Consider the following 15,263-nt stretch of genomic DNA (forward strand, 5'->3'; position numbering starts at 1 on the left):
AACTGTTTCTCCCTCCGTTTGGCTGTACTAACATTGCAAGATGACAGCGCAGTTTAATGGAAAGGAATCTCTACATTCATCTCCTTCTCTCCTCTTTTCTCTCTTGAAGGCATTCTCTCCATATAGTGTGAAAGAGTATGAGTTAGTGCGTTTGGTATGAGTTTGTGTGCAGTGGTTGTGTGTGGTACGATTGTGCTGAGTCTTCCACGTCTTCCAGGCCAGTGAGGCAAATGTCTGACTGTTCAACAACAACCAACTGAGGATTTTACTCCTTATTCAGAAGTAAGAATTCTTGGAACTATAGGGATGCACAATATTGACATATACAGTATATCCCCCATAAGCGATTAATTGCATGCAGCCAAATTGATCAATATACCAATATTGCATTCAAAGTTTCCAGTATAGGTTTTCCTTATTAAAAAAGAAAAACGCATGTTATAAACATGACACTGATTTCCAAGTGTCTGCAGCATTCACTATTGAAGGAGATGAGCACAAATCAACTTAGCAGAGTCAATGCCTATGCCTTGCAATATTACCAACGCATTCAATGAGAGCACACATAATTCATAATTTCCTTGCAAGATATCAAAATTATTGTCACCACCAGCCAGGCCTGAAGGCATGGGGAGAGTATGTTTTGCACTCCGTCCGTCTGTCCGTCTGTCCGTCCGTCCGTGTGTCCGTCTGTCTGCTGCATACAGCTAATCTCTGGCACCGTTGGCATGGTTGCTGACAAACTGTGCACACACACTCCCTGGATGCCAATGAACCTCTGCCCCAACTTTTCCAGAATGGCCTGTTGTAGTGCCACCATTAGGCCGATTTTTGCTATACACATTTATTTATATTACGGTACTCCTACAGATATAGATTTTTCATATTTCATCCTTTGACATCTAAAGTTTGCACGACTGGCCTGTTTAGAACAAAATGCCGCAAATCATGTCCGATTGCAGTGAAACCCCCACTAGGCTGAGGAAGAAATGCCACTTGACATTTTTCAAATAAGCCTCATGGTGACCAAGAGGCCAAGTTGTGTCTTTACCTATAACTGCACCGATCTGCATAAAAGTTGGTATGCACACTCCATAGAGGCCAAGAAAAAACACATGGCCTGCATTTCTCAAATCTGCCTTTTATAGTGCCGTTATTAGTCCTTTTTTATCCTTTTATTTTATCCAAATATCACGTAAATTGTTAAAAGGATCCCTGGCTAATAAGACAAATATGTCTTAAAACATTATACTTGCCCTCTATAACTAGAATTACAAAATAATAACACCATAAATATTTTTATTTCTTTCATAAATAGAGAATCCTTCGCTCAATAGGGATTGCTCCCGTCGCAAGGTGATGATGTCATATGCATATCAAGGTTCAAGGTTCTTTATTATTTGTCTCCCAAGGAAGAAATTTGTCTTAGACAAAGGGCCTGCATGCAAGCGTAGCCCATTAATACTTAATACTTCCTAAAGTTAATATGAGCATCAAAGCAATATTTAAAATATTTTTATTAGCACATGCATTCCATAATTCCATAGAGCTGGACCACACATGAACATATGACATCATAAACTTGCGACAGGAGCAGTCCCTATTGAGTGAAAGATTCTCTATTTATGAAAGAAATACAATATTTAAGATGTTTGTATTAATTAGTTTTAGTAATAGAGGGCAATTATAATGTTTTAAGACATATTTGTGGTATTAGCCAGGGATCCTTTTAAAATCGGTACACGTGATCTTTATATAATCTATTGGGAGGCGCCATAGATAATATAGAAACCTAGACACCTCATTCGCCTGCAGTTCATTGGAGCGACAAACATGTATACAGTCTTATGGAGGCCGCCATATTGGAGTTCAATATGCAAAATTCAAAGGATTTTTTGCCGATGGGTTCCCAGATTGAGGAACAGTTTATGCCACCCTTTTATCATTGCCCTATTATCATCTAACATCTAACATCACAAACGTTCGCGACCTGGTGGAGACCTGTGCTCCGAGGAGCACTTTTGTCCATCGACCGATACCAATATAATTATTATTAACAATATATCATGCAAATCCTACTTGGAACCACCTTTTTTATTTTATTTTAATATGCCCATTGCCAAATGCCAATGAGAGATTCATTGCTCACCCCATAAAACCTCAACATTGTTGCTCTTCCCCTCTAGTCTGTCTACGCCTTGGCATGACTATGTTCAAAATAATATATTTGAATAAGCACAGATTAGGAGGATATGTTTATTCAATTCTGAATTAACATTCTTACATTTTCTCCTGTGATTACCATATTATGGTGCTCAACATCACTAAGCCTAGTACCCATGGACAGCACTTTCTCAGCTCTTACATTTATGTGCATATTATTAAACAAGATCACTTGTAGTGTCAGTTAGCCTACCTTTGCTGTTAATAATGAGTATACCTTACCACTAACACCACCATCACCATCTTTCCGCTTCCAGCTTGAGTGACTGTGACATAAGCCATGTTTTGGAAGTTTGATTTGCACACGTCATCCCACCTTGAGGCTCTGCTGGAGAAAGAGGATGTCACGCTCGCTGAGCTCATGGATGAAGAGGATGTCCTGCAGGAGTGCAAGGCCCAGAACCGCAGGTCAGTTTGGCATTATAGACGTTACTAAAGGCGTTGGCGTTACTAAAGGCACAATACTGTACACAATGTGCTAGTGATACCTAGTGTGGTGCCATTGCTAATTTGTAGGCTCCCTACTTGTCTTCATGGTTTGTAGGCTCCTCCTGTTCTTGTGTCAGGATTCCTCCATGCAGGAGTTGCTCCGTCTCATCACTACAGAGCCCCCTGCTGGTGACGAGGAGACAAAACGCTTCAAGTAAGTGAAATTGTTTTGAAAACATCACCTAGATAAATAATTTGTCTGACCCACTGACCTGCATCTTCTATTTTCTCATTTGTGATGATTGACAGAGGAGGTGTAGAAATCACTTCATAACCGAGGGACCAAGCCAATTATTAAATCTTTCAATGATGCATTGTATAGTGTCAAAATAAAGTTCTGTTGACTCAGGCTGAAATCAGTATTTTTCACTTAGCGTAGCTTTGATGGACTTTTATGTTCATTTATCACAGGTATGCAAACATAGCCTGTGAGCTGTTGACGTGTGATGTGGCGATGATCAATGATAAGTTAGGTAATGAGGAGCCCTTACTGGAAACGCTGTATGCCTTCTTGGAGCAGCCATCCCCACTCAACCCCTTGCTTGCATCTTTCTTCAGCAAGACAATTGGGAACCTTATCTCACGCAAGACTGAGCAGGTAACGCACACACAGTGTCACACAAAGGCATACTTCAATGCAGAGTAAAGTTCTGTGCATACACTTGAGCTAAGGCAGCTGTATTTTCAGCGCTGTGGTGCATTTTTGGACTAATTGCTGGCAATGAGAGAGAGGTTTACCTACATTCATGTTCCTGCCAAGTTCTCTTTCTCCAGACAGGCCAGCACTTAGGATGTTCAGCTAGTGTCTCACATCATCTTTGTACAAGGAATGCAAGTGCAAGTGATCTTGATTCAACTCGAGTTGAGAGCCACACTTAAATGTGTGTGTGTGTGTGTGTGTGTGTGTGCGTGTGTGCGTGTGTGTGTGTGTGTGTGTGTGTAATTTAACTCAGGCCTCTTTTAGACGGCGACCATCTCCATATAACACGTCAAAGTCCCGTTGCGTTCTCATTTTTTCTTACCCTTTACACGAGAACGCACACGTTATGATATAATGTGCTATTATGCTATACTGTCGCTAGGTGGCGATAACGGGCTGCCAAATAGACAGGTCACCCACGTACGAGAAGAACTCCTTCACGCAAGCCTGCGCAACACTGCTCTGGGCAGCGCCACGGGATGGTTATTATATAATACATTAGGCTACATAAACGCTGCTGCCGCGGCTGCCGTCTATCACAAGGCTTTTTATTTACATCATGGTTTTACATTCAACATCGCTGATGAGCAGCACTTTGTAGGCGAGGAGGGAGGCTTGTTCAGGAACTCCATTATATCATAATGATATTGCTCTGCATCAATGTAATAAAACATATGCGCTGTGAGCCAACGTGAGCCATGATGTCATAAGTTTTGCGGATTCACCGTTTTGCCTGTTTATATGGAGGAGACCATAGGAAACGGTGTTCTCAAAGATTTCCACTCTGGGAGGCGGTTTCACTTCGTTGCGTTTTCACCTCCTGAGAACACGGTTCTCGTCTAAATGACAGCAGCAAACGATACTTTATTTTGACGTTTTATATGAACACCATCCTCGTGTAAATAGCACCTCAGTCTCTAGCTTCTGTTTTAGTTTAGTTGTTTCTGTGTCTGAATTATTTTTATATTGTATGAGTGTGTCTTTGAGCTTTGTACTTAGGGTTTCCCTGTTCTCTGGTTATGGTTATTCTTAGGTTATTAGTTTCCTACGAGGGAAGGAGGGCTTTCTCTCCCTGGTCCTGAAGCACATTGACACGTCGGCCATGATGGATCTGCTGCTGCGTCTCATCAGCTGTGTGGAACCAGCTCCTCTCAGACTGGAGACTCTCAATGTAAGACTCTCAATGCTTGTTGTGTACGTCTTTATTTATCGGGATGTTGCGCTGTAATAAATATACATCACCCAAGAACTCATTATACAACCGCAGGCACAACATCATAAGTTGCCGGCCTTCAGCGACAGTGAGTGGCTGAAAACACAGAATGACTGGCAATTTGTTTTGAAATCTTACTTGAAATGACCAAACCTTATAATAAGTATTAGTGTGGATCAATTAAATGATGGTTGAAAATGGGTGGTCCTTTAAGACATGGCAAATAGCTAGGTATAAATCTAAATCGTCTTTATTGTCACATCACAATTCAAGTAAAAAGGTGGGTGAAATTATTTTTTGTGCATATAGTAATATGGAATCTCTTTCCACAGTGGTTGAATGAGGAGAAGCTGGCCCAGAGACTCATAGAGCTCATTCACCCTGGGAAAGATGAAGAGGTAGAAAATATGTATCTGCACATACAGAACATTAAATGGACCAACCTGTCTTGTGCGTGTTTGCTTAAGCGTGTGTGTGTGTGTGTGTGTGTGTGGTGCGCGTGGGTGCGTGTTTTTCAGAGGCAGTCCAACGCAGCTCAGACTTTATGTGACATCATTCGTTTGAGCAGAGACCAGGCCAATCAGCTCCAAGAGAACTCAGAACCGGACCCGTTGCTCTCTGTACTGGAATCGTAAGTAACACAGAGACACATACTGTACATGTAAGTAACACAGAGACACATACATGTAAGTAACACAGAGACACATACATGTAAGTAACACAGAGACACATACTGTACATGTAAGTAACACAGAGACACATACATGTAAGTAACACAGAGACACATACATGTAAGTAACACAGAGACACATACATGTAAGTAACACAGAGACACATACATGTAAGTAACACAGACACATACATGTACTGTAAGTAACACAGAGACACATACATGTAAGTAACACAGAGACACATACATGATGATGTAAGTAACGCAGAGACACATACATGTACTGTAAGTAACACAGACACATACTTACACATAGGCCTACATACCGGTGCATAACTGGATGTTGTATCCACTAAAATGTTTGTTTGTTTGTTTCTACAGACAGGCGTGTGTGGGACAGTTGTTACAAAACATGTTTTCGGGGCAGAGGACTGATAGCTGTATCATCAATGGCATTCAAGTTCTTCTTACCTTACTGGAGATCAGGAGGCCTGTGTGAGTGATAGTGTAAATTGTCAAAGCAGACATACTGTACTCAGCTGGTGGCAACATGTGGACTGTGTCTGACAAATTGACTGTTATGACCTCATCTTCACATGGCACATAGTGTAACAAATTGTTGTAGTGATTAATCTACCCAACTGGCTAGCTACTGGGTTTTATGGTCTCGTGTGTTTCTGTGTGACAGAGTTGAAGGCCTGATGGATGCTCAGGGATTTGAGAGAAGTTACACTGTCAACAGCAGCATTCTACTGGCCATCCAACCCCAGCTCAAGCACTTCCACCAACTGCTGCTGGAGCCACCCAAGGTAAACAGCAAACGGAGTGAGAATTCTAATAGGTTTCTCAAGAGTAGCATCATCACATTTTCACCCGATCATAACATGTTCCTCAGTCATACAATAAATTAAATAACTGATTATGATGAACACATTGGGATTCATTCACTAAGCCATTCGTAAAAGATGTGTAAATACAGTGACTAAAGGGGAATGTATTTTCTCGAAGCACAAATTTAAAGACCTGATATGTACTTGTGTATCGCAGGTGTATCATGGCATGATGAATCTCAGCTGATCGTATTTGAGAAGCACGTTCTCGAGTAGATAATTTGCATTGTTCTACGGCCATTAAAGGCAGCAGGAAATATGACTTCAAACTGACTTCACCTAACATGAAACCAACTTCACCATGCTGAAGAAGTTCAGCTTCGTCTCTCGTAAAAAAAAAAACACACACACACACACACACATACACATACACACACACACACACACACACACACGCACACGCACACGCACACGCACACGCACACGCACACGCACACGCACACGCACACACACACACACACACACACACTAAGGCTGTACCCTAGACCTTTTTTAGGACTCGAACTTCGGCAGGAATTTTCGAGCGAACATCCGGACCATTTGTTTCTAATTAATTAAAAAAATAACCATTGACATATCCGTCTCGATCAGAGCGCGTCTCCCCCGCTCTTTCTCTTGTCTCTCCCAACACACACACACACCAGAGTCGGGTCGGATACGTGTGATTCCCCGCGGGTACCCGTGTTTGACGGGTGGGAACGGGCGGGTATATATACCTTTATAAATGAACGGGTCCGGGTGCGGGTGGAACGCAGCGCGGGCGGGTGACCTTTTTTAATCAGTGGACCCGCACTGCGCAATGTTATAAACAGCAGCTGAGCTGGGGTTTCTCCTCAACAGCGGAGACAAGTTAAATCCGTCACATGCCCAAGGAATCGACAGTCATGTCACATCACTGCCGATTCCTTCATAATGGCGTTCTGTTTCTGCTGATGTGCTTCATGCTACTTCCTTGTTGCATAGCAGTGACATCACGGTCTAATCCTTGCTTCCTTATCCTAGCATTTCACGTGTGGAGTTTATTTTTTTATCACCAGGCTGCAGACTGTAGCCTATATTTTTGTTCGCGCTGATGAAAGGGATTATAATTTATAATGCCAACATTCAACACAAGATGTAAACTAACCCAGGTAATGTTGGCCTAATGCGCCACTCTGTCTAAGTGTGCATATGCTAATATATTATGGCTGCTAGTAAGAACAGTTCCCCCTATCAGCGATCATGCTGGTGTGTGTGTGTGTGTGTGTGTGTGTGAGAGAGAGAGAGACGCGTCAGACATTCCATTCAATGGAACAGCAGAAGAGATTTCTTTAAAAAATCATAACTTCTGACAGGAATGCACTAGAAACCTTTCTTACATGCTCATATCACATTCTCGCCAAGATATATTTTCAAGTTAATAAAAAAGGAAACAAATAATATATATTTTTTATATATTTTTTTATAAAAAATATAGAATTATTATTTAAAAAAATAATATTAAATAAACAAATGGTTCAAGCCCATTAATTAAGATTCGAGTGCCAACCCTAACGAGCAAACATTCGAACCTTGAATGTTTGGGGACAGCCTTAACACACACACACACACACACACACACATCTCAACGCTGTGGCCCATTGTTCTAGCCATTTTTTAGCCAACATTTGTCATGGCGTATTTCTAGTTCTGAATCGTTACTTTTTTTCCTCCACAAAATGTCTAGAGGAGCATTTTGTGCTCCTACCTGGGTTGGGAACTGCTGTTGGTTTTCTATCCTACCAGAACTGCCAAATGAAGTAACTACATTAGCTTACTATAATATGTAGCTGTCCAATCAGGGATGGTTTAGGCTTGGTTTGCCTGAGGAAACGCAGCTAACTTCCAGTTAGGATGAAAACCCAGCATTACTAGGGAGCATGCATGGACCAGGTTGGGTAAAACACTACCTTTGGAAATTGGCACTCAGTAACTACCCTGTATTTGTAAGCATTTTGTAAAAGCTATTGTGTCGTAGTGTTGATTTCGTCAAGTAAAACTATGACGAAAAAGACAATTTCGTCAACAAATAAAAACTAGACTAAAATAATGTGAGGAATGGCCCGGACGGTTAGCTCAACCGTCTTTCATCCTATCAATAAAGGTGCTACAAGCTCACAACTCATGTTGTGAGCTTGTAGATCAGCTATTTTCGGCAAGTGTAAAATCAGCCATTACGACACCATCAAGGCCCGCCAAAATACATTTTAGACTAAATCAACTGTAGATTTAGTCGACTAAAATCTTATGATATTTAGTCAACTAACACTAGACTAACACTAAAACATTTCAGGTGACTAAAACATGCCTAACACTGAATGAAGTTTCATTCCAAAGACTATGACTAAAGTAAAATCAAAACTTGCTGCCAAAATCAACACTGTTGTGTCGTGTATGTTTCTTGTTGTTGTGTAGAAAAGCCCCATGTTGACGACGCTGGGCGTGCTGGAGGAACCACTGGGTAACACTCGTCTCCACGTGGCCAGACTGGTGGCCTCTCTGTTGTACACCAGCTCTTCCAGCCATGCCGCCGTAGCGCACGAGCTCTGCCAACTCAACACTATGGACCTGCTGCTGGTGAGACCGGCAACATAATATACAATCACTGATAATAACCACCACACCTTAACCCATTTAGGACTGAGGCCGATTCTAAAGAAATGTCTTCCAAATACTAAAAGTTTTCTGAAAAATCTATGTTTCTATGTCAGTAGTGCTCAACCTTTTTCATGTCAAGGACCCCCAGAAATTTCTGTACCCCCATCTGAAAATGTGTTTTTCCAGGGACCCCCCAGTTAAAAATGGTTGCTCTGAAAGAATATATATTCAAAGATTTGCGCCACATTTTCAAGATTTAAAAAAAATAGCGGATGTACAAGCTTGTGAGCTTGTAGATCAATAGCTAAAGTTTAACATAATGCTTAAAACATCAAAAGGGGTTCCCGTCCTGAGGGCCACTTCACCCCTTTTGCAATCAGATCTTATTGTAATGATGTTTGGGAGACAAGAAACACTTTCCCGGGGTTATTATGTGGTTAATACCGTATTTGTTGCTTAGGTACAAACAGGTACAGTATAATCCAATGTCAAAAGTTCATTTTTTTCTTTTTTTCCCTTTGTGCTCTTACCCCCCCCCCCCCCCCCCCACCCGTCCAACATACTATGTGCAAAATACGACAAAAAAACAACAACAGAAAACATACAATTACAAACAAAAAGACAAGAACAAAAACAAATAATAGTTATGATGTATCTCGCTATCCCTCCTGGCACTTCCTCATGGCACATATGGCATACAGTACATATACGTTTTATTTATTTATATATATTTTTTTAAAGCTTGTCAACCTGTGGAGTTGATGGTTGTCTCCTGTAGAGTCTTTAGTTCATAGGGCCCCATGCCTGGTCAAATTTTCCTGGTGTTCCCCTCCTTCACCAAGTTTAGATGCATCATGACTGAGGTCTTCAAGCCATATAGATGCTTTAGGGGCCAGTGCTGATTTCCACTCCAATAGAATCTTCTTCTTGCTAATAAAGTGACAAAAGCAAGATTTTGTTTTATACCCGTACCAATAGGATGGTGACCTGGTATAACCCCAAACAACGCCATCGCTGCACATGGTGACAACTCTATGTTCCAGGCTTCGGCAAGATGTTTAAAGATAGCCGTCCAGTAACCTTGTAAGAGAGGGCATGACCATATTCGCTGGGGACATATGACATCTGTTACAGGAATCTGTGATGTTGGGGTATATTTTAGAAAGTTTGAAATTAGTGAAATAAATAGTTGTTGTTAGATATTTTAGTATTTCAAAGTGTCTGTGATGTCATTGACACTGCTCTCACTTCCTTCCTGGACTACATCAAGGTACAGTATATGAAATGGAGGTAAGGTCACCAACGTCATTTTTGCTATCACGCAATTCCAGACGGCAGATTCGTCGCAACAACTGCACCCGGAAGTTCGGCAAATGCACTGGAGTCAATGAGAGTTCAGTGACCAGCTCATGAACAAATATTTCTGAATGACTGAAATATTTTGTAAACTAATCGCTTCTGGCAAATAACAGAAGACATATAACACATTATTGTCTGCTGTGTTGCTTTTCGATGTGTACACTGTGTAATTTTATAGAAGTAACTAAAGAGCAAAAAGTAGGTTCCTGAACGTGCCAAGTATCGCGAGACTGTCCACCGTTTCCTGTCTGGCAGCCAAATCTCGCGATACCCCCGGAACAGAAACGATACCTGCTGCTGTTTAAATCCTCAAATAAAATGATGTACTGTGCACTCTGTGCACATTGAAAAGCAAGTGATTAGAAAACAAACTGTGATATGTCTTATTTTATATGCCTGAACCGATTATATGACACAGGTCTCAATCGTTCATAAATAATGTTTGTTATAAGCTGGTCCAGCTTGCTCCATTCACTGCTTTGTATTCATGTAACTTCCGGTACGAGATTTGGCTCCCATGAAAGTGTAATGCACGCAGCACAGTTACGTGACCATGACACTTCCTTCTCTAAACTTCCTTGGACTACATTTTGTCTCAGTAAGACAGCCCTCCCCCTCTCCACAAGGTGGGGTGAGTGCAGCAAAGCATTATGGTAATTGTAGTAATACAGCAGTGAGACCGGTGTCCATGACATCACAGACACTTTGAAATACTGAAATATACCCACATAAAAACCCCAGGAAAGTGTTTCATGTCTCCCAAACATCATTAAAATAAGATCTGGTTGCAAAAGGGGTGAAGTGGCCCTTTAAGTGTTAATTGTTATAACATGAAAGCAACGAGTTGTTAAGATAAAGTAAAACAACAATATTAAGCCCATAATAGAATTGTTTCACAGAAGATCAGACTCAAGCAGTTACTGTACAGTACACATGTGACATGCTGGATCAACTACATGCTTGTTGAAATGTACACATTCTCCCCCCAGGACTTGTTCTTTAAGTACACTTGGAATAACTTCCTGCACCTCCAAGTGGAGCTATGCGTCGCTGCCATCCTTAGGCCTGCTGCCCACAAAATGAGACCCCAGCCTGTGCTGGGATCCCAGGACCAGTCCAGTCCTCCTCAGGATGTCCAGCAAGAGCCTCAGACTCCAGACACCCCAGCTCTCCCTGAAAACGCCGCACACAACGCCATGGTTTCTCACGTAAGTACTATATAGGGGCTACCGTTCAGCCAGTTGTATTAGATCACTGTTTCCTTAATTCTTTAACTGCCGAATCCGTGATATCACGTATTTCAAATTAGACCCGTTGTCTGCCGAATACGCCATATCACATATTTGATCACTTTTATATCAATATGAAACGACTACGGTTCAAACCTGTCCCAGTTGCTAGGCAACGCCTTCGTCACCCCCAGCACCAGGATTTTTGCGCACGGCACCCATTTGCGCACGGCACCCACTCCATTCAAAGTAGGATCTTCTCTGGCCATTATCTCTGAAATTACGAGCGCTGTCCGTGGTTTTGAAAAAAACATCCGATGTTCGGATGTGATTTGTGATTTTGTATCACTCTCGACATATTACTGTTTCTGGCGAAAGGTAAACATTGTAAGCTGCTGCTAACATTAGCCGTTTCTTCTATTTCTCCTCCCATCCACTTGCATTAAGTTGCTCAAAAGCGCATGAGGCGATTTCATTCCTCCTTCCGGGTAGGAACAGAGTGCATTCTGGGATGGATTGCCCCAATAACATGAACGCGCTGGTTGTTGACTATCATTGCGCCGTTTGCACGCGTTCACGTATAAAACATTCGTTCACGTGTCATGGGCCCAATAACATGAACGTGCACAATGATAGTCAACGGGCTCGAGCTGCAATGACAAATGCGGCCTATGTCCATTTCGCCTCAAGGTTTCCTCCGGGTGCCGTCTCTATTCATATATACTCTAAGGTGAGGCCAGGGAGACCGGATGTAAACACAAGACGCAGGGCAGCAACAAGTCCACAACGTAATTCAAACACCCGGGAGGGACACTCCAACAGGAACATGAACCAGGATGCTGTCCCTGGAGGGAAAAGGGACCAGGTTCATTGACCAGGCGGGGAACAGGAACAACACGTTGACAGGTCCCCGGTCAATCAACTTAAAGCAATCACTGAAAAAAGTTTCAGTGATAGGAGCAGAGTCACAACAGGGCAGCAGTATAGACAAATCAACAGAGAGCGCTATCATTATCGCAGGTTATGATTGCTGCTCGGCGGATTCGTCTATAGGGCAGGGCAGCCAGAATAAAGGAAGATCGTGACAGCAATGTGTCTAATGTGCATGTTGTATCTCTCTCTCTCTCTCTCTCTCTCTCTCTCACACAGCTGTTTGAACGCTGCCAACTTGTCCAGAGGATTCTGAATGCCTGGGAGGAGAATGATGTGATGCAGTGAGTGAGCTTGTGCAGTTGTGTTTTATAACATTCCCCAGGAAATGTGTACTCTGCATGTGAATGTGCTGGTGTTGCTGTGTTCAGGACAGGAGGCGGGATGAGGAAAGGATACATGGGACACCTGACAAGGATCGCCAACACGGTGGTACACAACCTGGATAAAGGCCCAGTTCACACCCAGATTAGTAGCCTCATCACAGGTGTGTGTGTTTGTGTGTGTTTGTGTGTGTGTGTGAGTGAGAGAGAAAGTGTGCGCAGTGCAATGTAGCCCAGACCGGTCTACCATAACTGGCACGCAGATAGCACATACTCTTCCGTCCGCTCCGTCGAGGCACACACAAACAGCAAATAGCACCACTTTTACTGAAATACATTCTTCCATTTTCTGATCATTACTGTAATAATCCTAATAAATGATTAAAAAACAAACAAAAAAAACAACAACCGGCATATGCCAGTTTTCCACTGTGTGTGTGTTAAATATATAAACTTTATTACAGGCTCATGGCCCACAGGGTAAAAACATACAATACATAGAAAAAGGTAAAATAATAAAATAAAATAAAAATAAGTTATCCAGCCCCTCAGGGAACAAATCAAAAGAGGCACTCGTGCCAGTGTCCTCTGATGGTGGATGTGAACCTGACAGAGCTACAGAGAGGGTCTGTCATCAGCCGTATTAATCCATTCAAGGAGCGGTCCAGTCTACACATGAATTTGTAGGTAAGGTTCCTCAAGAGGGCCATGAAGGTGGTGAGTCCTAGTGTACAGAATAGTGCACTAGCTCTAGTGCTCCTGGGTTTCTTGAGTAGAATGCGCAGACAGTCATTGTAGGCTACTTGCAGCTTGCGCAAGCTCTCCTTTTTAAAGTTCACCCACAATGGGGCAGTATAGAGGGGGGTGCAGTACGCTCTAAACAGGTTAACCTTAACATCAGTTGTACAGTGGTGAAATTTGCGAACCAGCATGTTTGCTTGCACATAAAGCATTCTCCTCTGTCTATACATATCTTCATCATCATCTAGTGTATCTGTGATGATGTGACCAAGATATTTAGCACTTTTAGCTACATTTACAGTCAGACCAGACAGGTAAAAATGTGGGAACCTGAGCTCCGAGTCATCCTTCGTTCTACATATCAGGACCATGCTCTTCTTAGCATTATACTTAATATTAAAGTCCAGCCCATAATTAGAGCAGATATTGAGCAGATGTTGGAATCCGCTGCTACTAGGGGATATTAAGCTCAGGTCGTCCGCGTACATAAAGTGGTTAATTAGAGTATCACCAATCATACACCCAGTATTGCACTCTTCTAGCTGCTTTGATAGGCCGTCCATATATAAATTAAAGAGGGCTGGGGATAAAATCCCCCCCTGTCTGACGCCATTGCCCACCCGAAAGGGGGCAGATAGGGTGTTGCCCCATTTGACCTGCATTTGCTGGTTGGCATACCAGTAGACCAATATACGTATTAAATTACTGGGCACACCCCTAAGCTTGAGCTTATTAAAAAGCTTATAATGATGAATAAGATCAAAAGCACGGGAAGCATCAATAAGACCAAGATGGAGTGCCACCATTTTTTTCCACCCTAAAACATGATCATCAGGTATTATTACAATAAAAGGGGGAAGAACTTTTTCCAAAAAGTGTACAGTATTTGTTAAAATCACACGCCCACCAGTTCATTAAGTATGCCTGGTTTGCCTGGTGGGTGGTGATGGGTGGTGATCCACCTGAACTGAAGCCGCACCCACAGCTGTAGTTGTATGATAAAGGGGGAGGGGTTATGGGAGGGGCTGATAGTGTGGTGTCACTATATTTCTGTTTACTTCATTGGCCCGTTTGACTGTCAAGGGTTCAGCCTCCAGGAAGAAACCCTAAATACAAAGTTAATACACCATTGCACATAAAAACAACTCCAGGGTGTCTAATGAAGTACTGTCACCTCATAGACACAAACTAGTTAGGGTTGGCACTTGAATCTTAATTAATGGGCTTGAACCCATAATAATAATAATAATTATTATTATTATTTAACTCAAAAATATTTCTCGGCGAGCATGCGATATGCATAATAAGAGTACTATGTTCATGTTGTGTTTACATGTCACATGCCGAGGTTCGGAGCTCGAAGGTTATATTTTAAATGAATTAGAAACGAATGGTGTGAGTGTGTGAGGAAATGCAGCAAACTTTCACTGTGTGTGTGTGTGTGTGTGTGTGTGCTTGGTGTGTGCATGCGTGCGTGCGTGCGTGCGTGCGAGCGTGCGTGCGAGCGTGCGTGCGTGCGTATTCTAATACTGCTTTGTGTTGTGTGGTTGCAGCACTGCCAGGCGACTGTAGAGGGCGCTGGGAGAGCTTTGTAGACCAAACCCTTTCAGAAACCAACAGGAAAAACACTATAGACCTGGTATACATTTTTACACAGACACACATTTATATCTTTTGATCTATCAATAAAAATATACGGTATATCTGTAATATATTTTTCTTCACTGTAATGTTTGTATCAATAGCCATAATGTAATTGCGTTATTCGCTGCAAACATGCAAATTGAATGCATGCACAGGATGCATTTAAGTCAATGTGCAAGAGAAGAGCTACGGGTTAACTTAGTGGTAGTGCGTTTTAACATATTTCTGAGCTTTTT

The 15,263-nt window shown here is 42.1% G+C and overlaps 1 protein-coding gene across 2 annotated transcripts in view; it reads left to right on the plus strand.

Moving 5' to 3' along the window:
• The window catches only part of ppp6r2b (protein phosphatase 6, regulatory subunit 2b), a 31,972-nt gene that overhangs the window by 1,445 nt on the left and 15,264 nt on the right, over positions 1 to 15,263 (plus strand). For both annotated transcript variants that reach the window (XM_083763287.1, XM_083763288.1), the window contains exons 2-15: positions 110 to 282; positions 2,481 to 2,631; positions 2,768 to 2,866; positions 3,124 to 3,310; positions 4,446 to 4,583; positions 4,958 to 5,023; positions 5,144 to 5,256; positions 5,677 to 5,790; positions 5,984 to 6,104; positions 8,619 to 8,780; positions 11,150 to 11,368; positions 12,539 to 12,603; positions 12,691 to 12,806; positions 14,937 to 15,022. In XM_083763287.1, coding sequence (XP_083619413.1) covers positions 2,504 to 2,631; positions 2,768 to 2,866; positions 3,124 to 3,310; positions 4,446 to 4,583; positions 4,958 to 5,023; positions 5,144 to 5,256; positions 5,677 to 5,790; positions 5,984 to 6,104; positions 8,619 to 8,780; positions 11,150 to 11,368; positions 12,539 to 12,603; positions 12,691 to 12,806; positions 14,937 to 15,022 — 1,614 coding nt within the window. In that variant the 5' untranslated portion in view covers positions 110 to 282; positions 2,481 to 2,503. The remainder of the gene's footprint in view (positions 1 to 109; positions 283 to 2,480; positions 2,632 to 2,767; positions 2,867 to 3,123; positions 3,311 to 4,445; positions 4,584 to 4,957; positions 5,024 to 5,143; positions 5,257 to 5,676; positions 5,791 to 5,983; positions 6,105 to 8,618; positions 8,781 to 11,149; positions 11,369 to 12,538; positions 12,604 to 12,690; positions 12,807 to 14,936; positions 15,023 to 15,263) is intronic.

This window comes from Protomyctophum parallelum (genome assembly GCF_964188405.1).
Source record: "Protomyctophum parallelum genome assembly, chromosome: 4".
NCBI lineage: Eukaryota > Metazoa > Chordata > Actinopteri > Myctophiformes > Myctophidae > Protomyctophum > Protomyctophum parallelum.